This window comes from Colius striatus, chromosome 21 (assembly GCF_028858725.1).
Source record: "Colius striatus isolate bColStr4 chromosome 21, bColStr4.1.hap1, whole genome shotgun sequence".
Lineage (NCBI taxonomy): Eukaryota > Metazoa > Chordata > Aves > Coliiformes > Coliidae > Colius > Colius striatus.
In genome coordinates this window covers 7,547,988-7,572,539 of record NC_084779.1, presented here as the reverse complement: position 1 = coordinate 7,572,539, position 24,552 = coordinate 7,547,988, and the positions used below count along the sequence as shown (strand labels likewise).

Genomic DNA, 24,552 nt, shown 5'->3' with positions numbered 1-24,552 from the left:
CACTAACTTTAGTTTTAAACCTGAGTGGATGTGTCTCTCCTGAATGGTCGTTTGTTGATGTTCCCAAGGTTCCTGGAAAGCCCAGACAAACAGCTGGGAAAGAGGGAAAAGGCTGCAGGGGGTGAGGAAATGCAGTGTGATCACTGAAGGGATTAAAGTGAAGATATTAGTCTTGTACTAAAAAACCAGATGTGACTGCAAAAAAAAGAGACCAGCACCACCAAAGGAAAAGCCAACAAAAGCCCCAAACCCTAACTCATCCTGCACTCTGCAGCTCTTCACTGGGCTTCTCCAGCTCTAGTGCCTGGCTCTCACTTTGCAGTCCAGCAGCAGTGCCCAGGAGAAATCCTGGCCCTTGCCTTAGCTGCTGCCCAAACCCTCATCTAACTTTTGGAGCATTAATACTAGGTCAGCACACCAAGACACAGGCAGAGGCTGATCTGCCCAGAGTGGCACAGTGTGAGGGAAAACAGTGTTCCCAGTTTAACTCAACTACCCTGGTGAGGTCTGATCAAGGTGTCACCATAGTGATGGCAAAAAGAGGAAGGCTCTAGGTTTCTTATAACTAACAAGTATCAGAGTCACACTCCTCTTCAGCAGAGGGAAAATGTGGGCAGGAGCTTGTGTCTTCATTTAAGAGCCACTATGCTGAGTAAACTTCCTCAAGCTTACTACCAAGACAGTGCTGTTGCTATAGCTGTCACGTTACAAACAAGTAAAGACCCCAACAGAGCAGCTTTGCACACCCCTCCTGAAATTCCAGCTTGCACAAGCAAAGGCTTTCTGAGATTACCTCCTGCCACGGGCTCTGCTGACAAACTCCCAGCTGAGGGACTGCAAAGGACTGGGCTCAGGGGGTGGAGGTCTGCAAAGCAGGTGGTTAAAGACCCTACAGCAGGGGTTTCTCTGTGCCCACTGAGGCTTGTATTTGTAATCCATCAGCATCTGCCAGAGGGTGCTAAAACACACATGGTGAGCTGCAGCCACAGAGAGGTACCTTGGAAAACATTGGCAGCTGCTGGAAAGTGCAGATAGGGACTAAAAACTTCACTTGTGGAGAGGCTTCACAATAATCAGAGACTCTCAGAAGTGGGGGTTGAAGGGAGCTTTAGAGCTCAGCTAGCCCAGCCCCCTGCTAAAGCAGGCTCCCCTCAATCAGATCTCTATAGAAGAAGAAGGAAGGTTCTTAAAGTTGGTTTCAGCTCTGGCAATGCCAGCTGTGATGGGAGAAGGGAGAATGCTTCACTCTGAATCAGTGGAGACTTACTTTCTGTGCAAGGTGAGGAACAGGAGGTCTTTTGAGACCTTAAAGGAGCCTTTCCATGCCGAGCATGGAGCGTGCAGCCCATGCTGGTGAGGCACTGCAGGACTGACTGCAGACCTGTAATTACAGCAGCAAGCTGAATATTTCTGGCTTGTCATGGGTAAACCTCTCAACACAAAGAATCAAGCTCAGCTAGTTCAGTGACACATCCTAAAGCAATGTTCCCTGGGCATACAGCAGCAGGGCTTGTTGCTGGGAATTTCCTCCAGCCTAAACATTTGCTTTCAGGGAAAAGAGCTGGGAAGTCATTTACCTGAGCAGCAGCAGCAGGGCTGGGGAGCTGCATGCCTGGCCCTGGGCAGCCAAGGGAATATTGAGGCTGCTGAGAAGGCTGGAGTTGTAAAGCAGTTTGCTGGCACTCCTCCAGGGCTGAGGACAGGGAAGGATTGTGTTTTCCTAGGGAAAGCAGAGCAACAAGGAAACAGGGCAGATTTCCCCTTGCTCTAGCACCAAGGCTCTTTCCTCAGATGTTGCTTTTCTTGCTGTGTCACAGTGACACGACACAAGATGCTGCTTGTGCTGCTCAAAGCTGAGAATGGAACCAGTTTTGGAGCGTTTCCTTCCTTCCCTTGGGTTCTCCTGTGACCTGAGGGAGTTCAGATCCCACTGTGGGACAGACAGACCCAGGCAGCATGGCCTGCTGATACCTCCCTTTGCCAGCAGCACGCAGAGCAGAGCCACGACTCAAAGCAACACAGCTCTGCCCCCAGCACACCACAGAGAGGAGATTCACCCCTCCCTGCTGCCTCCACAACCCAATGTTATCTGTCTCTTAGGCCTTCCTCATGCTGACAGCATAATATCTGAGTGCCTCCCAGCCCAATAGATTGCCATAGCGAGGTCCCTACTTGACCTCATGGAGTCTTCTGCTCTCCTCCCTGCTCGGGTGTCGGGGAGCACCGGCTGGGGTAGGTTTGTGTTGTGTTTTTAATGCCCAGAGGGAGACATGCAAAGGGGGAAGAAAGACTGCACCCATCTCTAACCCCATGGTGGTTCTGCTGGCGAGGCTTTGGCTGGATGGTGGAGCTGTGCTGGTTGCTGGCTGCTTGGAAGGACGTTTAACTTCACCCCGTGGCATTCTCAGCTCTAGCAGGGACCTGCTCCAGGCTCAGGATGCAGTGGATGTCATCACCTTGCTCTCGGTTCCTCAAGGGGTTAACCACGGGGCTGGTGGTGGGTGTCTTGGCACGGTTTGAAACGAAGGCTGTTGGTTTTCTTCTCTTCCAGAGTCTCCCAGGGCTCTGTTTATCTCCTCGGGCTCCGTCATGTCGTGTTTCACACAGCTCTGGCACTCCAGCACCCCAGACTCTCCCACCAGCCCAGTCCCTGCCTCTCCCAGTGAAATCCCCATCCCCATCAGCCCCATTGTCGTCACCTCCCCGGGAGATGGCAAGAGGAAGGCGAGGTCCCCGACTGACAAGCCGGGCTCTCCTCACCCCACGTCTCCCAAGCCGACCTCCCCCGTGGAGTGTTCCATCTGCTTCAACACCTACGACAACACCTTCAAGACTCCCAAACTGCTCCAGTGCTCCCACGTCTTCTGCCTGGAGTGTGTGGCCCGGCTGAGCACCGGGCTGCCTCCCAACCAAGCAGAGGACCAGCTCCCCTGCCCCTTCTGCAGGCAGCTCACCAACATCCCCTCGGAAGGTGCCCCAGCCCTCGAGACCAGCAAAGAGCTCCTGGCCACTCTCCCTCCTGAACTTCAGCAGGAGAAGGTGCTGTGGATGGAAGGGACCAAGCTCTGCTGCCGCCAGGCTTCGGATGACCCCGAGAATCCCGACTCCTGCATCTCCATCGACGTGGCCATGAGCAAACCCGAGAGCCCCGAGGCGCCTGCCGAGGGTCTGGCCGCCAGGCTGTCCCGCTGCGACATGTGCGACGACTGGAAGCGCATCGTGCTCCTCTCTGCCCTCATCATCATCCTCTTCTGCATCATCCTCTGGCCTGTCCAGTGTGCCCTGAAGACGGGGAACCTGCGCTGCTTCACCAGGACTGTTGCCATGAGCAGGCCAGAGTACCTGCCCCCGAAACACACCACGGTGGCAGCACCCGTCACGCAGCCACCCTCCTTCCAGTAGCCACGAGGCCAACCCCTGGCTCCCATCCTGGGAGGGTTTGGGGGAGGCAGGAGCGGGGGCCTCTTGCCCTGATGCACTCCATGGTCCTCCCCAACTCCTCTGCCTGCAAGTCAACACATGCATCCACCTCCAGCTGAAATACTTGCCTGCCAAGCTGCCTCCAGCCCAGGAACGCTCCAAGGAGCTGCCTCAGCATCCTGCTGCCAAACTCTCCATGGAAACCAGAGCTCTGAAACAGGTTGCTGGGACTGTTTGCCTCCAGTGTGCTGTCTTGGCTGGATACCAGACCACAGTGGGTGCAGTTCCTCTAACTCCCTGAGAGAAGAAAGGGTTCTTTTTTTTTGCAAGCTGAAGGAGCTACACGATTATTCCTCAGAGAAGCTGGGATCGGGAGGGTAAAGACACGCCAAAGTCCCACAAAGCAACGACCATCACCTTTCTTCCACTGGCTTGAGCTGTTTCCTTGGTGTTGGAGGGGTAAGTGCTGCCTCCTGCTGCCAAGACACGGATCTACCACTGCTACCCACACCCGAGCCGGGTGAGCATCCTGCCGAGCTTTCAAGCAGAACAGAGCAGCCACTCTGCTTGGTTTTGCCCCAAAGAGGAGCTTCAAAAACCCATCATCCCCACCCAGAGAGTGGTTTGGCACGCAGGGGGCGAGCTCTGTTAGGCACAGACACACCAGCACCACCCTTCCCAGAGGAAAACTGTTGCCAAAACAACCCAAGTTCCATCTTTGGACAGCTTTACCTTCCCCATCTTCAAAATGTGTCAGTATTAAGACACAGGCCAGTTGCTTATGCTCTGTTTTTATTTAAAGCAGTGATGTGCTGCTTGTGATGAACAAGTCTCGTGACTCTCCACAGGCGGCTCACGATGAAACGCTTCCCATTCACCCCCAGGGATCTCAGACAGTATTGTGTGCACCTACCACATGCCTATGGATTAAATTATGTTTTCTACAATGCACAGTGTCAGTTTGTAGCATTTTCTCCCAGGTTTCCTTCCTTGCTTGCAGTTGGAGGTGTGCACTTAGTCCTGCAAGCCCATCCTGCACGCTGCAGCTTGGGGGGAGGGTGTGTGTGTGGCTTCTTGTACACACATTGTTGGACAATCCTGCACACATGGACAGCTTCATCCTCCAAACTCATACTTACTGTCATCACCTCTGGGTTTACCTGATTTGACCTGGAAATAAAAGCTGCCAGGATCACTCACCTTTTGCTTCTTCCCAGCTGGATGAAAGGTGCTTCCCAGCCTCCCAGAACAAAAACCCCTCTACTTGAGATAGGAAAAGGCTGAAGCAACAGCAGAAGCAACTCGAGTCTGTTGCCATGCAAAACTTCTGTGCCTGTGCTGGATCTGCAACACCTTTGTTGTGGAGCTGCAGGCTGGGATTGTCTGTGCAGAAACCACTCCTGCCCAAGCCATTGGGCTCGACAGGATTCTCATTTGGATCCCCCTGTGCCTGCCACTGACTGTGGAACCTGCCCAGCAGCAATTTCAGTGTGTCCTTGGGGGATAAAAAGCGACTCCCCAAGATTTAAGGCAGAGGAGACACTTCCATTTTACCCAAGGTGCCTTTAGGACTAAACCCATCCAACAGACACCAGGAGAGATGAAGTGCTTTGGCATCACATCTTTGTTACCATTCAGCTCCCACTGATGAGACCCAAGGGCAGAGGAGAGGGAAATACCTTCACCCCCATACAAATCTATTGCTATGGGTAGTGAACAGGCCACACACGTTCTCACATCCCCAACTCTTCCTCATAGTCTGTCACAGCATCCTTGTGGGGGCTGTTCCTTTGCACTTCACCCTCTCCCTGGGTAGCTGGAAACAAAGGCTGAAGGTTTAGTTAACAGGCAGCTGAATCTCCCACTCAGGCATAGGCCAAAAAACCCCCAACAGAGATTCCAAACAAGTAAAACCAGGGCCCTGGACAGTAACATTTGGCAACAGGAGACATCCAGCAAGTGCCAGTGTCCACACCACAAGTGTCAGGCACTTTCCCCAAAGCAAAGTGCTTAAAAAGGAAGAGAGGAGCAAAAAAGCCTTGAGAATATCCAACATTTATTAAAAGTGCAATGAGAAGAAACAGTTCTCCTGTCCCTGGGACAAGGGACCAGAGACACCAGCCAGCAAACACAGCCAAGGTATGTCATTGTGCTTTAGTTCAACCCCTTCTCCACAGTGGAGGTGGCACTTGAGGCACTAATACCCCAACCATGCAGTGAGTCCATCCAGTTCCAGAGCCCCAGGAGGACTTCAGCATTGAGCCCACACGTGCTCCAGAGGTTCAGGCACTGGCACTCAGGCCCAAAGCTCCCCACAGAGCTCAGGCACCATGGAATCCTGCAGGAAAGGGGCTCTTTGGCAGGGCTATTGCAGGCTTCTGGGCTGGGACAGCAGGAGGCACCAGCAGGTACAAGTCAAGGCTTATCAACAGAGCTGGAGCACTTCACTTGGTGACACTGTCACCTTCATGGCACTGGTCACACACACTCCTACAACACCCCTACTCAGCAGACACAACACTTGCCTTGTCTTACAGTTGCAGAGAGAGAGGGGAAGAAAAGGGGTCATGCAGCAAGGTAATGGCAGAGCTGCATCAAGGGGCCCAGCTCAGAAAGTTCAGCTCAGAATCCCAGCTGTTACACTCACTAGAGGTGCCCAAAACCACAGTGCACCAAGCTGCTTTCCCACTCCTCATCACCCATCAGCTTGGTGGGATTGCACTTGGTTTGACATTCAGACCCCCAGAGTCCAAGCTGGAGATGCTCAGCTCTGTGTCTCAGCTCTGCTGTGTGACTCAGAGCAGCTCTCAGGCACACACACACACACACTCACACACACACACAGGGACTGCTCAGTGGGCTTTGGCAGGGTTGCATAGAACTGTGGAGCCACTACAGCCAGAGTTAAGGGTGAGAAGAAGCAACAGAGGTGCAAATACCTGGTTGGCCAGGCAGTGCTCTCTGTTTCTCAGCCTCACAGTCAGCAAGGTTACTCCAGGATTTAGGCTAAAAACCACTTGTAGAGTAGAAATGATTGACCCTCAAGAAAACAAAGTGTACTAACACTCCAGTAATGCCCTAAAGTGGGCAACCCTGGGCAAGCTCCTCAGCACAAGCTCCTTCCCATTCCTCTCAACAACTCCTGTGTAAAAAAGATGCATCTTAAATTAAACCCCCCCAACCAACCCAAAATAAACAGCAACAACCGAGCCTTGGTGCCCTAATAAATGTCCAGAGGCACTTTAAATAGCAGCCTACTGATACAGGAGAGAATGGGAGAAGATCCTTCTCACAGATAAGTCAGGTCAAGGCACGTTCTCAGGCTGCTTTTCCTCCTGGTTGAATCTGAGGTGCTTGGGGAAAGCCAAAGTGTCCATGATTGCAGAAGGGGAGAGATGTAAACACTGTAAATCCTGCATTCCAAAACAAGGAGGAAGAAGGGGGTGGTGTGGTTGAGAACTGGGAGGAAAGCACATGGATAAGATGACAGAGCTGAGACACTCCCAAGGTGTAAAGTCTCTCCTGCCTCTCTGCATACACAGTCTCACTCTCAGCCCACCACCTCCTGACATAACAGCCTGAAGCACAGACCCCCCACCACAGGGAACGTTGTCCACATGGGTTTTGTCCCCCTTTGAGGTCTCACTGCTCCATTTCCCCTTCTTCTCCCCTCAGCAGCTGCCCACAGCCACACCTTTAGGCTCCATCAACCCCTGGGCAAAGCAGAGCTGCCCTTCCCTGCTACAGACAGAGCCACTGAGCGCTGCCTGAGCTGAGCTGGAGAGGAGCTGGGTCAGATGTAACACAAACAAGGCTGTGGTGGCCCTGAGTTATGCAGGAGGAGCATTCCTACCTGTCCAGCCTCCACACAGCTCACCTCCGGTTCCTCTATCGCCCCGTGTTACTCAGCCCTGAGACCTTTGGGCTTTTGATGTGAAGGTTCTCGTAGACGGAAGCTGACTCATCCTCAGCCCTGCCAAGGGACAAAACCTGCTCATTAACAGCCTCCCAGCTCTGGAGCTTTTCCCAGAGGCAAGTGGGAAGTGGGTAATGGCCCAGCCAAGCTCCCTTTTGCCCTCCCCAGCCCCAGAGGCAGGATGACATGGGGTTCCCACTCTTCTCAGCTCTTGTTTCTCTCCCTCTCATCTTGAGGGTGCAGCCTCCAACCTTCCTCCACCCATCAGCCTCTCTTGGGTGCAGAGTTTCTCTCTCTGCTGGGCAAGTTCTTAGCCCTGGCAGAGACACACTGAGCTTACACAGCCTGGGTCCGTGGGGAAGGGGGCTGCCCTTTGGCTCTGCCTTTCTCCATGGGAGAGTAGCCAATATTCAAGTAGTCTCGCTCTTTCCTCTTACTCCTCTGAAAGAGAAAACAAAGCCAGTGAGACCCCAACTCAAAACAGATGCACAACAAAGCCTTACAAAGCCCCCTAGGCCTACAAAGCCTTACAAAGCCCCCTAGGCTTATAAAGCCTCACAGAGCCCCAGGGATTTATCTCCACGCGCTCAGGGCAGCCCTTGAGCTCCAGGGAGAAGGTTCAAGCGGTGGGTAGAGCAGACCAAATCCTCCCTCCCTCTTTCCCAAGCCACCCCAAAGGGTTTCACTCACCTGTTCCTCCTCCAGCCTCTTCTGCTCAGCCTCGATGTACTGCTGCACAGCCATGTAAACGAACTTGTACTGCGCCTCGGTCTGCACCATGCCCGAGCGCTGCCTGCGCACCATCTGGATGGTTTTGGGGATGTCAATGTCACAGTCCAAACCTGCTCAAGAGCAAAGAGGTGAAGGGGAGGGAGTGGGAATGACATCAAGCAATTCCTTTCTTGGCTGTATTTTGTTGAGGAAAGCTTTAGCTTTCAGGATGTTGCTGTACACACGGTCAGAGGAGCCCCAGAGGACTGTGACAGGATTCGCTGCATCTCTGTGCCTGGGAGCTTTGGCTTCTCTCTCTCTTTCATCCCTGCCACAGCTCTTTGGAGTGAGGGTGGCTGAGGCAGGGCTGACTTGCTTGGAAGCAAGGGGAAGGGAGGGGAATTAGAGCTGTTCCTCCAGATCCAGACTTACCACCCTTGCATGGTTTAGGGAATAGATGCAACCATTGCTCCTCCACTGCTTGGAGACCCTCAACCTCAACTGCTTGGAGACCTTCAACCTCACTGGAGACCCTCAACCTCAACTGCTTGGAGACCCTCAACCTCAACTGCTTGGAGACCTTCAACCTCACTGGAGACCCTCAACCTCAACTGCTTGGAGACCCTCAACCTCAACTGCTTGGAGACCCTCAACCTCAACCGCTTGGAGACCCTCAACCTCAACCGCTTGGAGACCCTCATCCCCACTGCTTGGAGACCCTCATCCCCACTGCTTGGAGACCCTCATCCCCACTGCTTGGAGATGGATTGTGGAGGCTCCTTCTCTGGAGACATTCCAAACCCACCTGGATGAGTTCCTGTGTGACCTACTCTAGGTGGTCCTGCTCTGGCAGGAGGGTTGCACTGGATGGTCCCTTCCAAGCCCTTGAGATTCTGTGAGACCCTGTGCCCAGAGCAGGGTTATCCCACAGCTGCTCAGAGCAAAGCAAACAGTGAAAGCCACAAGAGAGACAGGGAGACATACCTTGCCTGTGAATAATATCCACCAGAATATCTATGACTATGATGGTGCCTGTGCGTCCTATTCCAGCACTGGGAGGGGAAAGAAAGAAAAGTGAAATCACTGCAGGAAGAAACATTCCCCAGAGTCAGTCAGCTCAGTTCCCACACTCATCTGCATGCCTGGGCCATCCTGGGAAGACTTGGAATGGCTGCTTTAAGCCCAGCTAAATGCTGGCCTTTAGGAGATCAGAGTGTCTCAGGCTGCATCCAGGTCAGGAGTTATCAGGAGTTCCCTGTGCCATCCCCACTGAGGAGCCACCTCTAGGCTTACAGATGTATTTTCCCAACTGCCCACGTGCTGACAGAGCTGAAGAGGCCCATGTTGAGTCCCTCACCCCCACTGCAGTGCCCCCTGTACCTGCAGTGCACTATGATGGGCCCCGTGTCTGGAATGCTTCGCTGCGCTCGATTCACTTGGTCCAGAAAGCTCAGAACCCCTCCTGGTTCATTGGGCACCCCATGGTCTGGCCAGCTGAAGTACTGATAGTGCTTCACCAGCCTTGGGTGCTCATCCTGCAGATGGAAGACCCACCACACAGTCACAACCTTGCTCCTACGAGGCTTCTCCATCCCTTGTTTTAACCAAAGCAGCCCAGGATTGAAGCCACGGGGCAACGGGGAGTTCGGTGCGGAAAAACCCAACGCCACAACCCCAAAGAGAAAAGGCCCAGGTGTCTCCCTGGGAGTTCCAAGCCCAGCTGAGGGGGTAGGCAAGCAGAGGACTCACCCTGTCGGGCCGGGAGACCTCCAGCTCCCGCAGGTAGTAGCCCTGAGCCTGGCGCTCGCTGGCGCTGCGCACGCAGACGCAGCCGTAGTCCCTGCTGCAGCCCCGCTCCGGCCAGTAACGGAAGCACTTGTTCTGCAGCAACAGCACACAGCTGCTCAGCACTGCAGCCTGGCCAGCTGCAGCACCAGCCCCTCCAACAACTGCTCTGCCTCAGGGGTGCTGCTGCACTCTGAGGCTGTTTGGAGGGCTGATGCACACGCAGAGCGTTTCCTCTGTCATTCTGCTACAAAGGATGGGACCCCTCAGGGCAGCTCCATCCTCAGCCAGGCACTGCTGGGCCAAAGGCATAGCCCTGACACACAGCATCTGAGCTGTTGGTCTGGTCATTGCCTCACTGCTGAGCCACACCTCCATCCCCAATCTGTCTACACCCCTCCTGTCCTGCAGCCCATCCCCTCTCTGCTAGAGTGACTTTGCCAATACAAAAGGCTCCTGAGTAGAGCCATCCCTCTCATCTCTGCACCTGGCTGCTGCAAGCACAGCCTGCCCCTCATTCCTAAGCCAAAGTGCTGGTGCCAGTCAGAATTAGCTCCTCTCTATTAGGGAAAGCTGTTCTGACAGATGGCTCTGGCTGGAATCTCACTGTATTCCTTGGGCCCTACCAGCCCACTCTTCATGAAACACAGTTTGGATAACGACTTTTGACCCTCACACACCTTGCAACATGCCCCCACCTCACTTTCCAGCTTGCTATAACAAGCACAATGTTTCCTCTCTCTCTCTCTTTGCCACCTACAATTGCCCAGAGCTTTGAAACAAGTCATACAAGGGACACCCCACTAGTATTTCATGGGGCTGGGGAGGTTGGCTGTGCAAAGTGGGATCTTCCCTTCATGAAGAAAAGCTAAAACAACACCAGAAGACAGAGGAGAAGGGAAAGGAAAGCTAGCCAAGGACAAATGAGCTGAGCACTGTCAGGACTAGCAGCAGGTAACTTCCCAGGCTTGGGGACAGCACCCTCCAACGCTCACCCTGCCCCTCTCCACCTCCTTGGTTGTCATCACAATGACATGACTGTTCTCTTGATACACCATGGCCCAGAAGTCATTCACTGTGGTCTGCAGGCAGCCCTGGGTGGCTATATAGATCTTGCAGTGCTCTGAGTTCCTGTCATCTTCAGGGATGCTCTGAGGAGGAAAGAAGAGAGGAAGGAGGGAGAGGGGGGGAATATTAGCCAACAATGCTGGAGTGAGGAACTGAGAGCTGCTTCAGTGCACCTGCAGCAGCACAGCCAGTGCAGCTCACTGGGCAGGATTTCTGAGCCAGCTGCTTTTCCTCTACTCATCAGATTTGGGAACACAAACTGCTCTCATCACCTGCTTCAACAGACTCAACAGCAAAACACTCAGCCTGCCCTCAGGGACCTTGCTGCTGCTGCAATGCACATCAGTGCACAACAGGCTCTTGTGACCAGGCTCTTAAGACTCTTCAGGCAGCTGCAGGAGTTGCAGGTGGAGGTGACTGGAATGAAGCCACCCTGAAGGTTTCCCAAAGGCTGGTGCTTAAGTGCCAGAGCAGCATTGCTGGAAATACAGCTTCAAGCAGCTCTTAGCTTAAAGACTGCAATTAGAATTTGACCACAGAGATAATGCTCAATGACAGAGAGTCTGTGTCAGTCCCCCAGGAACTCCTGAACAAGTAAGGAAAGGACTGAGATAAAGTCTTTAATAAGGGCAAACAGGACACAGCAGGATGATGAGATCCCTGAGGACACAGCAGAAAACTCCAGTGTTGGGCTGGACCCAGTGGCAGATGCTGCTCCTGACACACCATTCCATCCAGCCTTAGCCTGTCACTGTGCAGACCCACCAGCCACACAGCACTGGGCTGCAGAACCCTTCCCTTCCCCAGGTACCTTGATGTAGTTGGCATTGATGTAGTCTGACCCAGGCACGCTCTGGTCTGCGTCTCGGAGTGCCACCCGAGTGGTGTCAACTGCAGGGGAAGAGGGGCCAAGGTGAGCACACACAGGAGCAGGGATGGGGCTTTGCTGCAGGGGCTCCCAGCAAGGGCTCCCACGAGGCTCTTGCTATGAAATCACTGCTGAAGATGCTCTCCTAATGACACACAGCAGTCCTCCAACGCTGCCTGGCTCGCAGATAGGCTGCCAGTCTAGGAACTTGGGTGGATGGTAGTGATGTGCAGTCCTGAGGACCAACCTGAGCCCAAGTTCCCCACCATCTCCTTTGGAGGCTCTATCTCTGCCTCCATATGACTTCTGAACTCGAGCTCTGATGCACATCTGGACTCATAGAACAAAGAGAGGAGAGCAATCCACCAGCTCCCCCACACAGGACCAGTTTAGAATGGGGATGGAGAATGCCATGAACCAACTTGGACCACTCTACCTCCTTAACTGGCCCCAGAGAAACTGGGGTTAAAGGAAACTAAACCAGTGTGGAGTGTGTCCTTACAGGGAAGGATGTTCTTGTAGCGGTTCTTAGCCTTGTTCTCAGGTCGTTGTCCCTCCTTCCTGGGGTAGAGGAGCTTGCACTCCTGCTGCTGCAACATCTGTGGAGCAGAGTACAAAACAACAAAGTGTTCTGGGCAGACAAGGGGAGTCAGAGGCAAAAGAAGAGCTCTTCTGACGAGCTGCTTGGCTTCCTAATGCTGAGGAGAGCAGAGGGAGTGCTGGCAGGAAGGGAAAAGGTGCCAAGAGGCAGCTTGATGAGAGAGTTAATGGTGGGAGAAAGCACAAATCCCTGCAAGGAACAAAAGGCATGCAAGTTCTAGGGTGAGGAAGGAGAAACTGCCTTGGACATGAGAAAAAGCAACAAAAACAAGAGACTCAGTTGGACACAGGCAAGAAGAAAGTGTTGAGAAGAGATCCTCAGTGCTGGCAAACGACGACACTCCCAAGCAAACACGATGTTCTTCACTCCCAGGCACAAGTAGGACAGAGCACAGGAGCATCCTGTACCTCAAACTCTTCCCAGAAGCCTTGCTTGGCCTTCTCACTGTGATCTGCCATTTTGTTCAGCTCCCTCACTCTGTTTTCAATGTTGGCTGCATTGATGCGAGTGGCATTGAATGGCTGAGACACACATGGAGACAGGAATCACTTTCAGAAACAGGGAGACAGGTGACTTTCCCCTTGAAAAAAGGAAAGAAAACACCACCAAAACCAGAACCCAGACAGCTCCTGTATCCCTGGGGGTACTGGCAGGAGCTGGGTCCGTTCCCAAGGACTTGCCTGGCAAGTGTGAGCCTGGACAAGCAGCCAAGGGGATGCTGTGGGGACAGGGAGTTCCCAAAGAGGAGGAGCAGATCTGTGTACCCCCCCTCAAGAGTTTGGGCAAGCCCTAAACCAACAAATATGTGCTAGAGCAGCTACTACCTGCTTCAGATGAACCACAGCTCCAGATTTCTCCACCATGGGGTTTTTCTTATAGTGCTCCACCAGGTCTGTGAGTGTGTCAAACCTCTCTCCTCCTCCCACATCATACTTCCCATCCAGCTGCAGGAGAGAAGGACAAAACCCCAGTGAGACTCCCCAGCTGGGTCACCCACTCAGTGCCTGTCCCAGGGGGGACAGGGGCTGTGCATTTCCCACCTGGTAGTGGATCATCACATGGGTCACGTGTGGTTTGCGATCCCCAGGCTCCATCTTGTCCTCATTTGTCAGCACTGACAGCACAAAGTCTCCTGGTTTGCTCTGGCTCTCTCTCACCAGAAAGCTACCTGGCTTCCCCTTCTCTGTCAGGAGCTTCTCTGCCTCCTTGCCAGTGAGATGTCCATGATACCACCTAAGGAGCAGCAACAGACAGCAAGGCCAGCTCAGAAACACACACAGCATCGCCTTTAGACACTCCTGGGGATGGCATTCAAGGGAAACCCGTTCCCAGGCTCCCAGCCTGATTGCTCAACCCACTGGCATGACCCTGCCTGGAGTTATTTTAGACAGGATCCCCAGTGACTCTCCAGCAACACTCTGCAATGTCACATCAATCCCTTAGCCTGAGGCTGGAAGTGTCAGCGCTTTGCTCAATCCTCCAGCCAAATGTGAAATGGCATCAGTGTTATCAGCCTGCCACGTGCTGCATGACAAGCACTGTCACCTTGGGACAGGGCTCTGAGGAAGGAAGAAGCAGCAGCACTCTGGCAGCTCTCACTTGAAGCTGGCTATGCTTTCCTTTTGGTTTTAATATGGAAGAACAAGAATGTTTGGAGTCAGCAGGCTGCAGCCAATCCTTCTGGTTGGGAAAGAGTCCACCCACTGCCCTCACACTGCCAAGCCCATCACCAACCCATGGCCCTCAGCACCTCAGCTCTGTTGTTTTCCCATATCTCCAGGGATGGGGACTCCACCACCTCTCTGGGCAACCTGTGCCAGTGTCTAACAACCCTCTCAGACTCTCCTCAACCTGTTGGCCACACTCTCAGTGCCCCTCAGGATGCCACTGGCCTTGCTGGCCACGAGGGCACATTGTTGCCTCACGTTTCATTTACTGTCCATCAGAACTCCCAGGTCCTTCTCCAGAGGTCAGCCCCTAACCTGTACATGCCTCAAGGGCTAACACAGCCTCTCATAGCTACAAATAACAAGCCTGGAGGGAAGCTGAGCTGCTTTTTGCCACGGAGCCTTCAATCCCCACGCTCCATCAACACTCAGCAGTGGCTCTGGGCAGATGCCACGGGTCTCACTTGGACATTGGCTCCTGGCCAGACACCCAAGCTGCCAGAACTCAGACAAGGCTCAAAATAACCTTCCAGGGGTGACGCAGTAGCATCACATCACGTCTCAGCAACTCTGACCCAGAGGACACAGTTTATAGAGCAGCAGCCAGGGATGCTGGGCCCTTCGTGTCCCGACTGGGCCTGCTGCTGAGGCAGCCATTCCAAACCAGTCTGTAAAGGGCACAGCTCCTTCCTTCAGGCCTTGAGAAGCCACTGGGATTGTGGGGCTGCATCAGTTGTGCTGCTGCAGAGGGCAGGATGGTCCAAATGTGGTGAAGGACCTTGGTGCCTGCTTACAGAAGCGCTGCCATCCAGCCCCAGGCCTTGGAGACGCTGCTCCTGACGCACCCTGCTATACTCTGACACCACCGTCATTCCCATCTATTTAGAGCCCTTGGACCCTCCTCCCTCCTTTCTCCCTCATGCCACCAGATGTGTGGCCTGGAGCAGAAGCCTTTCAGGAGCTTCCTTGCCAAGGAACTTTCCTTGGAGGGGCAAGAGGGGGAAAACCCAGCTGAAGGGGGTTTCCACTCCTCCCGAGCTTCTGCTCAAGCCATCTGGAGTGAGCAAAGAAACCTCCCTAGCAACAAGGGAGCACATGAGCTGGAGGGATTTCCCAGAGCCCCAGCTCACATGACAGCATGGAGAGGAGAGCTTTTGCTCCATTTCAGGAACTGAGAGTGCTCACAGCTTCGCCTCACCCCGGCTGCTAAAGTTAGAGCAGTGAGGGCCCTGCTTGGGCATCACCAGCCACCCGGCTACACCTTCCTCTGTCCAACCCACCCCGGCAGCCACTGCATATGACCCTGGGGAAACAGAGAGAGGGGAAAAAAGGGGTCACTGGAGTGTCACAGATGAAGGGGAAGAAAGAAAGTCACTCATTGGCTAGTGGAAGCATCCTGAAGTAGCCCAAGGTATGATGCTTCTCAGCAAGTCAAGCCATCCCCATCCCTGCAAGAAACAGGCTGTTGCTGCTGGGATGCACTGAGATGGGAGGGGGAAAAGCTTGGGACAGGGCACTTCTGCCCAGCATTCTGCAGGCACTTGCAGGTGTTTTAACCACAAAGCTGTGTGTCTCCTGGGACACACCAGCAGGACCCTTGGCAGGGGGACTCACAGTGGTCACGGCTCTGCAGAGCATGACCTAGCTGAAGATGTCTCTGTGTACTCCAGGGGAGTTGGACTAGATGATATTTAAAGGTCCCTTCCAACCCAAACTATTCTGTGATTCTACAAGTCTGTGTTTCCAGTTTCCTACAAGCTGATGCTGAGCAAGGTTCAGCTCCTGGGGTTTGCTGCTGTTACCTAACCAGCTCCTGGCCACATCTGCACCTAGGGAACCACATCCCAGAGATGTGCAGCTTTTGGGTCACAAAAGCCAAATCACACACTGTTTGGGGCTCCTTTCCAAAGCCAGGCTGGGTGCAGCTGGGAAGCCTGAGCCATCTAGGGAGAGAGCATCCCCAGCATGGGGAGAGGCTGTTAGAGAGGGTGGCTTACCTCTCTGAGGTGGGGTCCTGGCAGTTGAGAGGGTACTTGAGCTCGATGACATTGCTGTTCTTCTCCCTCAGCAAGCCCTGCTGCTCAGTGTAGTACTGCACCAGCTCTGCAAGGGTGGCAAACTTCTCCCCTCCATACAGGTCATAGTAATCCCCTGTGTTCTGGATCTTAATGTGTGTCACCTCGTCGTTCCTTCTGAGGAGGGAAAGCAAACGAGACTGTAAGCACAAGAGAATGGGAACCCAGCACTGGCCTGCAGAGCCCAGCTGCCTCCTGAACCTCTTCAAGCTGCAGCACAGGCTCTCTGCTTACTCAGATGCCACTCATGCTGGCCACACTTCTACAGCAGTGGAAGGGATGATACCAAGAACTGACTCTGTACCTTGCAAGCTGCCAGCCTGCTCTGCCTCCCAACCAACCTCACACAGAGCAGGTGAATAACTCCTCCTCTGACATCTCTTCCTACACTACTTACTCTCTCAGCTGGATGAGGCTCTGACCTTACTCTGGCTTAAAGAGTTTTCTATGCACAAATCTACACACACACACAGAAATCACCCAAACCAACCTATTGCCTGATATTTGCAAACCCTACAAACTGCTCTGAAAGGGTTAATGCTTTTCCATCTCCATCAGTGCCTTCAGGCTCAAGGGAATATGGCTGGGTGCCTCTATCAGCCTGTTCCAACCCAAAAGCCCTGTCTCCTTCCTGAGAAGGCCACATTAACCCCTCCCAGAGAAGCAGCTAATTGCATTTTAAATGCACTTAGAAGCAGCTCCCTCTGAGCCAAGAAGTGGCTGGAAGCCTGATGCTTGATGGAGGAGCTGGGTCAGAGACAGACTGGTAAATCTGGGCAATTTTCTCCTCCTCCACATGCTGAGCTGCTCACTGTCCCTCCCAGTTTGTTGCCAGAGTGACTGTGGCAGTGAGATGCAGGAGGCTCAAGGTGCCACAAGCACAGGAGCAGGTCAGAGGGGACAAAATAAAGCCATTTCATGAGGTGTGGAGATAGAAAAGCTACAGTGGTCTGTGCACAAGGTGAAATGGAAGGATGAGGAGCTGAGGGATGTGGCTCAGTGGTGGGACTCAATCCTAGAGGTGTTTTCCAGGTGCAAGGACTCTGATTGTGTGAGTGGAGGAGGGCACAGCAGCTTCCCACAGCACACTCATGCTGCCTTTGTGGGACTGCTGCCATGGATCTGGCCATGTCCACACTCTCACTGAGACTGGCCATGACTTTGAGGGCTTTGTCACATGCACAAGCAGATTAAATGGTGACTGTCCCACCAGATGTGCTGGAGCTCAGCCACAAGACAAAGCCAAGCTGGAACTTGGCAATGGGATGTCTGTGTGCTAAAAGCCTTGAAGAGCTCACTGAAACATTACCAGCCACTCTCTGCCCCTCCTCCAGGTCTGCTTTTAGTAGGGGCAGGTTTTTAGACTAGACAGCATCAGTCCTAACCACATTCAAGCCACAGTCACCACGTGTCTCTGCCTGAAACGCTGCCCTGATGGCCATATTCTCATGTACTCCATCCCTGGTGGCTAAAGAGGACTCTTGTCAGTGTAGAATCAGCAATTCCAGCTTGTGCTCACACACAGCCCATCTCAAATGCTTTGTTTGGCATCGAGGTGATTCCCAGCTGGTGCCAGCAACCAGCTGAGAGTGAGGCAGCAGCCAGGGTGTCACCATCACCCCACACTAACAGCAGAACAAAACCAGCAGGAGGCTGGCAAACAGGCCTGAGGTGTGAAAGCCTGCATGTGGATGCTGAGCAGTCACTCTGCAACCTTGACAATAAGGTCTTGGAGACAGAACCCAAGCGTGTCTGACACTGATGAGTGGCACTTCTGGGTATGGTCAGAGACACAGTTAACTGTGCCTGGTACAGCTGGCAAGTGGACTCCTGAGCTGGCCTGCTGTGCCAACACCAGCTGTCCTATGGGCACAGACCTCAAAGCCTGGCAGTATTTGCATCCAGGCTATGAGCAGAGCTCACTAGATGGGAATGAAAAGTGGCTGAGAGATTCAGAGCCCAGGCAGTGCCCCAGTGACAATGAGCTCCAGAGGAGCTGGCACACAAAGTGCTTCTGCCATTCATGCCAGCAGCTGGACCTGAAGAGCTTTTGTGCAGCACAGAAGGCAGCAGATGAAACTGTGCTTTTGCCACTTGGCCTGAGGCTCAAAAGCTCCCTTCTTTCCACAGCTCTGTCCCCACATCCCAAAGCCCATTACAGACCTACAAAGGCTCAGTTCACAGACCCACTCCCCCACCCCCAAGGCCTTTGAGGGCTTCAGGGATGAAAAGCAGAGAGATAATCAGGGTCATTTATCCCAGGAGCCCTCAGGGTCATGCTAAACACAAAGGGCATTGATCCATTCCCACTTCCTAACAGCTTGTGTCACTGCTGCAGCTCCAAACTGGGGAGCAGAGGCAGACTGCACTGTAGCAGCAGCCAGTCCCTCCACAAGCTGCCTGGTGAAACACAGCACAAAGGAGATGCCCAAAGTGCTGAGCTGCCCTGTGCTGGAGGCCATGGCCACTTCCCCCAGCCACACAGCTCTCTCCACCAGTGCCACCCCATCAGAACCCATCCACATCAGCCTGAGAGGTCAGAGACACAGCCAAAGGAATCCTAGAGATGAGGTAGATGGGTTTTAAACCCTCCCTACCCAGAAGAGCCAACCCTGCCATGAGAAACATCACCCACAGTAAGTGTCCCACTGCTGCAGAGCTGCCTCGTGGTGTGGGCTGCTGCAGTCCCTGCAGAGAGCAGCGCTGCAGCAGCTCAGCGCAGCCAGACGTGACAGCTCACGTGGAGATGCAGAGGGTGTGACTGCAGCCTTACTCCAAATGGCTCCCCATCGTTGCTCCACTTCAGCTGAAGCTGCCAGAGCACTTTCCTCCCTGGTGATGTGCTTCACATCATCTTTGGGCACTTGAGCAAAGAAGATGAGCCAATAAATCCCCGCTGAGGATCCAGCCCTGGCGTAGCAGCAGCACACCAAACAAAGGGCTCTCAGAAACACAGCTCTCTTGGCATGGGACTACAGGAGGTGTGTCTGATCCTCTGCTTGGAAACAAGCCCTTCAACTTATCTGCAGAGACATCCCAAGAAGCAGCATGTTTCAGGAGAGGAAAAGCAGATGAAAGGAGCCAGGTTTGGCTGATGAGGAGCTGCCAGCAGTTTGGATCCAGAGCTCAGGAAGGGTTTTTCCCCTATTATTACAAGGCCAGGACAAACATCATCCATTCCTTCACCACATCATGTCCTCTCCATGTGGCTTGTCCCTTTCTCTTTGGAGAGAAACAAAGCCCTGGGAACATTTATTGCTGTAACAGTGAAGGCTGAAAGAGGGCAGAGAGGTGAAGAAGAAAGGGAAAGCAGCCACACAGCTTCATGGAAACCTTCTAACTTGTGCAGCATTACTTCCTAGCCTAGAGACACAGATCTGGCTACACACCAGCACGTGGTCACTTGGTGTGTGGTCTGGTCAGCCAAAACTCCATCCCCTGCTTTCTTTGCAGCCACATCCTCTCTGTAATTAAAAGGAGCTGCATTTCCCCTCACTGGCTCTCAAAAACCCTTGAAGAAGCTGAAGAGGGGTTGAAAGGAGGAGGAAGAGGGTTTGGTCACTTTCCTAAAGGTATTTTCTCCTAGGACACCTCTATTTTGGGTGCTTTTTCTGTATTGCTGCCTTTGAAAACCTTTTATTTCTCAGGAAGGCAAGAAAAAAGCCACCCCATAATATCCATAGAGAGACCCAAACTGTCAGGGTACAATCCTGGGCAAGGATAACAACATGTTGTCCCACCTCTGTGTGTGTCATTTAAGGGCTAAAAGCCAGGGGGAAGACAGTCCCCCCCAAGCCTTCAGTTCTCACAGCACATGAAGCTACTCATCCTAGCCTCTATTCTAACCAAGTGTTGCAGCTCTGACTCCCCAGAACATTTATGCACATGCTTCAGGGCCATCACCAGTGGGAAAAGAGCTGATTGCTTAGATGAAGGAAAAAGGGACCACGTCCAAGCAAGTTTCCCATTGCTGAGAGCACAGGACAAGTCATGGAACAGAGGTGGGATGAGGCAGGAGGGAGCAAGGACATGCAGGTAGAACTAGGCAGTGCAAGAACTCTTTCCTCATCTTCAGTTTGTGATGCCTCAAAGCTGCCCACATTAACCACCACACACAAGCTCAGAGGTGAAGAGCTTTCCTGGAAACATGGTGATGTGTCACAGCCTTGGTTTACTCAGAACTGTGAGGACTGGTCAGACTTTCCACTAAGTTACCATCTCTCAGTGGGTTGTGGTGCTATTGTTTAATACCATGATATTAAGACATGCTCTGTCTGCTTCTAACCTGTGTCTCATTGCTGCAGGGCACTGTCCATGCACTAAGGGTATTAATTGGCCAAAATAACACTTATTAAATGCAACACAAAGGTCTCCCTGCAGTAGAAAGTGGTCTAAAATCCCTCCTTTATCTGACACATCCCTTCCCCCCTCCTCTCTGCTTTCTACCACAGAGAAAGCAGAAAGGGGGTGAAGAAATAAGATCAATAATGAGATGTTTCAGGGTCTCCACAGGCAGCTGTGGAGGGAAGTGTTTACCCACTTGCCTCTCAACACGTGCCCCAGCTGGAAGATGTGGGGGATGCAGCACAGGTGGAAGGCAGCAAACCCACAGGAGCAGAGACACCATGGCCTTTGCCTGAGGCACAAGGACAGAGCTAAGGAAACAATGCAAACCTGTGGCCTGAGTCCACAGCACAAGGCACAGCAGCAGCAAGGCTGGTGTGGGGACTGGCTCTCTCACCAAAGCAGTTTTCCTTCCCATTTCAGGGTTGTTATGCTGCTGGCTGGGTATCTTCCCACATCAGGGCACTTGCACAGCCATCACCTGCATGTGCATCACCTAAGCAGGAGCTGTCAGTGCTTCACAGCCTGGCAACACCCCAACTCACCAAGCTACACAAAGCTCACATGGAGATAACCCCCCTGTTTTACAGCTCTTCCCTTGCTGTCAGGGGCTGCTGAAGGGCAGCTGTAACTGAGGTGATTTTCCATTCTAATTAGAAGCATTTCCTGCCTCTCTCATTAACTCACAGCCTCTCCTGATTGCAAGACTACTGGGGAGCTAGTGAGCTCACATCCAAACCCTCCCCCCCCAGCCAGGGCAGGGGATGAGCTGGACTTCACTTACCCCTTCCACCCTGTGCTCCACAGGGGAAGATGCTGTGGTCAGTCTGAACCATCTGAGGGCCAAAGGGTCAGACTGCTGGGATGGATCCCCCAGCACAAAGGAAGCATTTAAAACACAAAGGCAGCTGCAAACCCTCCCCTCTCTCTCTTGCCAAGCTAAGGAATGGATGTGCTTGGCTGAGAGGAGCACAGGGTCAAGTCTGGGGGGGAAGAATTAAGGCTGAGGAGGGTTTTATCTGAGAGGAGGAGACAAAAAGGACAGGGTGAGGTCTGCCTGGAGCCAAGTTGGCATTGCCACACTGCTTTGACCTGCCAGCAGCTCCCACAGCACCTGCCTGGGGGGGAGAGGGATGCACAGGGAGGGAGCAAGGCTCAAGTCATGCTGGTGTTGCCCAAGTCCCATTAGATCCCCATGGCCTGTGCCAGGTGGAAATGCTCTGACCCTTCTGTCATTTGCACAAAGTTTCTCTAAACACAGTGTTGGTCAAAGGATTTAGAAACTCACTGGAAGTTTCCTAAACAAAATGAGGCTTAAATTAAACAGAAGGCATCACAAAAAGAGAGGTCTGTGTGAGCAGTGCCTGGAGAAACCTTTGCTAAGTCACTTCTCTTCCAGGCACTGGTGACACTCAAGGAAGGTTCATGTCTTGAACCCACAGCCTGCTCCTTTTAGCTCAGGAGCTCCATGTTACCCTCTGCCCCTTCAGTTCACCTTCACCCAGTGCACCAGCTCCAAGATGGGATTACATAAGGTGATGGCTTTCCTTTCTGCAATTGGCTTGTCCCAAAGAACAGAAGCACAGTGTAAAGGTGCTGCACATGACACTCCCTGGGAACACAGGCACAGTGAGGCTGGCCAGCAAGCTCCTGGGATCCCTCACAGACACAGAGAACAAGTCTCCCAAGGGCAATTGCATTGAGCTCCTTTGAAACTGGAGGAAGATGATTCATTCCTGCTGGGATTGAACATATTCTCCCCAGAAAATATGGGCTTACCATTCCCTCCCCTGGCCACAATGGCTCTGGAGACACATGTCACAAGGAGTTCTGGCAGGACAGGGACCTGTGAAGCCCATAAACAACCTGAGGGTAGTTGGTGTGTGGCTCTTGGCACAGGCTCTGAAGTGATGGGGAGGTTTGAGTGACCCTTTGACTTCAAGGGGTACCACAAGTGTCTCTGTACAGCCACCCCTCCTCCTTCACATCCATTACCCAGAGCGTGCTGGAGAGCTGAAGCCAGCCCCTCCCTGCACTCCTCCTCTGCTGCTGGCTGCTTACCTGACAGAGAGAGTGAAATCTCCTGGGTTGCTCTTACTGGGTCGAGCCAGAAAGCTGCCATGGACACCTCTGGTCAGGAGCAGCTTCTCTGCCTCAATTCCATTGATGTTGGGATGAAACCACCTGCAGAGTACAAATGGGACATGTGAAAGGGTCATGAGGCTGAGCCTGCCCTGCTTGCCTCCCCAGCTGCCCAAGGAGCAGGCACAGAGCCCCAACCCTACCTAGCAGCTCACCCAGCACAGCCCACCAACAGCTTGCACTCAGAAAACCCCTCCACTCCATTTGGCACCATGGAGACAATCTTCTCAGACACCCATCAAGAGAGGTCCCCTTCCCAAAGGTCTTTGTCCTCCTCTCCCTCAGATCATGCAAGGAGCAAGAGCCCAACGTGCTTTCTGCAGCACAGGCAAGAGGTTCCCTCTCTGTTGGAAATCCCTGGCTGGGAAAAGAGGTTTGGACTTGTCTGGCTCCAGGTCTGACCCTGGCCAGCTGCTTCCCAGCCAGCCCATACCCCCTGAGCTGTCATGCTGCTGGCAAATGAGCTGGGGCCAAGGCAGACCTGCATCCCTGAGGGCACTTAAGGCATTTCTATAAGGGTTTCTTGGTGTGCTTCAGGACAGAAAAGCAGCAGAAAAAGCCCCAGCATCAAGGGCACTAAACCTCTTGTTCTCCTCAGCAGTAAGACAAGCCTCAGGCCTTCAACCTCTCCCACTGACAGTTTGTTCTGAAGGGAGGATGCTCAGGGCTGGAGAGAAGGAAAAGCTTTCCTTTGAGGCTCTGGGAAGGGAAGGCACACTCTGCTCTGCCATTCACTGGGGCACCAACGAGCCCTTATGCTACAAGGGGCACAAACACAAGAGCAAGTGAGTGCTTCAGCATCTCCCTCTTTGCCCAGTCCACAGAAGAGAACAATTCTGCTCCAGCCTCAGCTAAGGCAGCTTTGACTCCTCAGAGTCCCCTGGCACTGTCCCTCCAAAACACAGAGGAAAACCACTCCAAAGGCACAACTGCTGTGTCAAAAGCAAAGCCCTCTGCACAGGACCAGAGCAGAGAAGCAGCAAAGGAAAGCCTGCTCTGTGTGCACATGTGTTACAGGACACAGCAGGCAAGGGGAAAGAGAGACAGCTCACCCTCAGGGGAACAGGGTTTCATCACAGTGTGCTACTTTCATGCAATCTTGCATTTTAAGTGTCATCAAACCATCTACTGACCTCATTTCTGATGCTATCAGTCTTTATCTCAAGTCTTCAGGATGGAATTGCAAGGACTGGTGTTTCCCCAGGCTTGGCTGTGCACCCAGTCTGCACAACCAGCCCTGATTTCCCACGTGGCACTGGCTTGATGGCTCCATTCTGCACAAGCCACCCAAAGCCACCACTTGACTCAAAAGAGCCTGGCATTTGGAAACTCAAGAGTCACAGCAAGAGCAACCTCAGAGTCATTCCATCCTGCAAGCATCACTGAGTTTCAGGTCAGACTCCAGCTGACATTTCTGCTGCTGGAGTCTTGCTCATGAGCAAAAAGGAGGGGGAAAGAGCCACAACTAACAGCATGGGACAACAAATCCAGTTTACTGAGTGCTTCTGGGGCAGCACCAGCTGCAAGAGAATACACAACAACCCTCCAAAGTGCCTTCAGAGTCAAGGATGGTGTGTCCAGAGTCCCTGCAGAGCCAGACAGGTCTGTGCTGTCACTGGGATCCAGCCATTCAGCCACTTGATTGTGCAAAGGGAAAGCTGAGTTCTCAAGAGAGGCTTATCTTGAGGGGGGGGGAGAATCAGTAAAGCCAGTTTCTTGGACTCAGCTGTCTGGGGCTCAGCTGAACATGTTGTTCCCTTGGAGGCTTTGCAAGTTGGTCTCAGTTGTTGCAGAGAAATGAGCAACCCAAGGTCTCCCCTTAGGAAATACAGCCAGAGGCCAAGCCTACACCACCAGCACACACACACACACTGCCTTAGGAGTGTGTTTGTCTCTGAGGTACACACTGGAAAGGTCAAGGAATGTCAACACCTCCTCCACAGTTTGGGATTTCC

At 53.1% G+C, this 24,552-nt stretch overlaps 2 protein-coding genes across 3 annotated transcripts in view; one reads left to right on the top strand and one right to left on the bottom strand.

Moving 5' to 3' along the window:
* Window positions 1-2,180: 2,180 nt before the first annotated feature.
* RNF223 (ring finger protein 223) lies at window positions 2,181-3,402 on the top strand. The gene is made up of 2 exons (XM_010199514.2): window positions 2,181-2,232; window positions 2,552-3,402. The coding sequence occupies exons 1-2, from the start codon at window positions 2,181-2,183 to the stop codon at window positions 3,400-3,402; spliced, it is 903 nt and encodes a 300-aa protein (XP_010197816.2).
* Window positions 3,403-5,456: 2,054 nt separating this feature from the next.
* The window catches only part of LOC104555898 (tyrosine-protein phosphatase non-receptor type 11), a 32,886-nt gene continuing 13,790 nt past the window's right edge, over window positions 5,457-24,552 (bottom strand). The window contains exons 2-16 of one of the 2 annotated variants that reach the window (XM_062012991.1): window positions 22,517-22,639; window positions 16,034-16,228; window positions 13,410-13,602; window positions 13,194-13,313; window positions 12,777-12,890; window positions 12,271-12,367; window positions 11,712-11,791; window positions 10,828-10,983; window positions 9,797-9,928; window positions 9,428-9,582; window positions 9,032-9,099; window positions 8,027-8,178; window positions 7,677-7,777; window positions 7,274-7,393; window positions 5,457-6,833 (exon numbers count right to left, since the gene is read on the bottom strand). In XM_062012991.1, the coding sequence (XP_061868975.1) occupies window positions 7,309-7,393; window positions 7,677-7,777; window positions 8,027-8,178; window positions 9,032-9,099; window positions 9,428-9,582; window positions 9,797-9,928; window positions 10,828-10,983; window positions 11,712-11,791; window positions 12,271-12,367; window positions 12,777-12,890; window positions 13,194-13,313; window positions 13,410-13,602; window positions 16,034-16,228; window positions 22,517-22,639 (1,771 nt within the window). In that variant the 3' untranslated portion in view covers window positions 5,457-6,833; window positions 7,274-7,308. The remainder of the gene's footprint in view (window positions 6,834-7,273; window positions 7,394-7,676; window positions 7,778-8,026; window positions 8,179-9,031; window positions 9,100-9,427; window positions 9,583-9,796; window positions 9,929-10,827; window positions 10,984-11,711; window positions 11,792-12,270; window positions 12,368-12,776; window positions 12,891-13,193; window positions 13,314-13,409; window positions 13,603-16,033; window positions 16,229-22,516; window positions 22,640-24,552) is intronic. The other variant, XM_062012992.1, reaches the window with a different exon arrangement.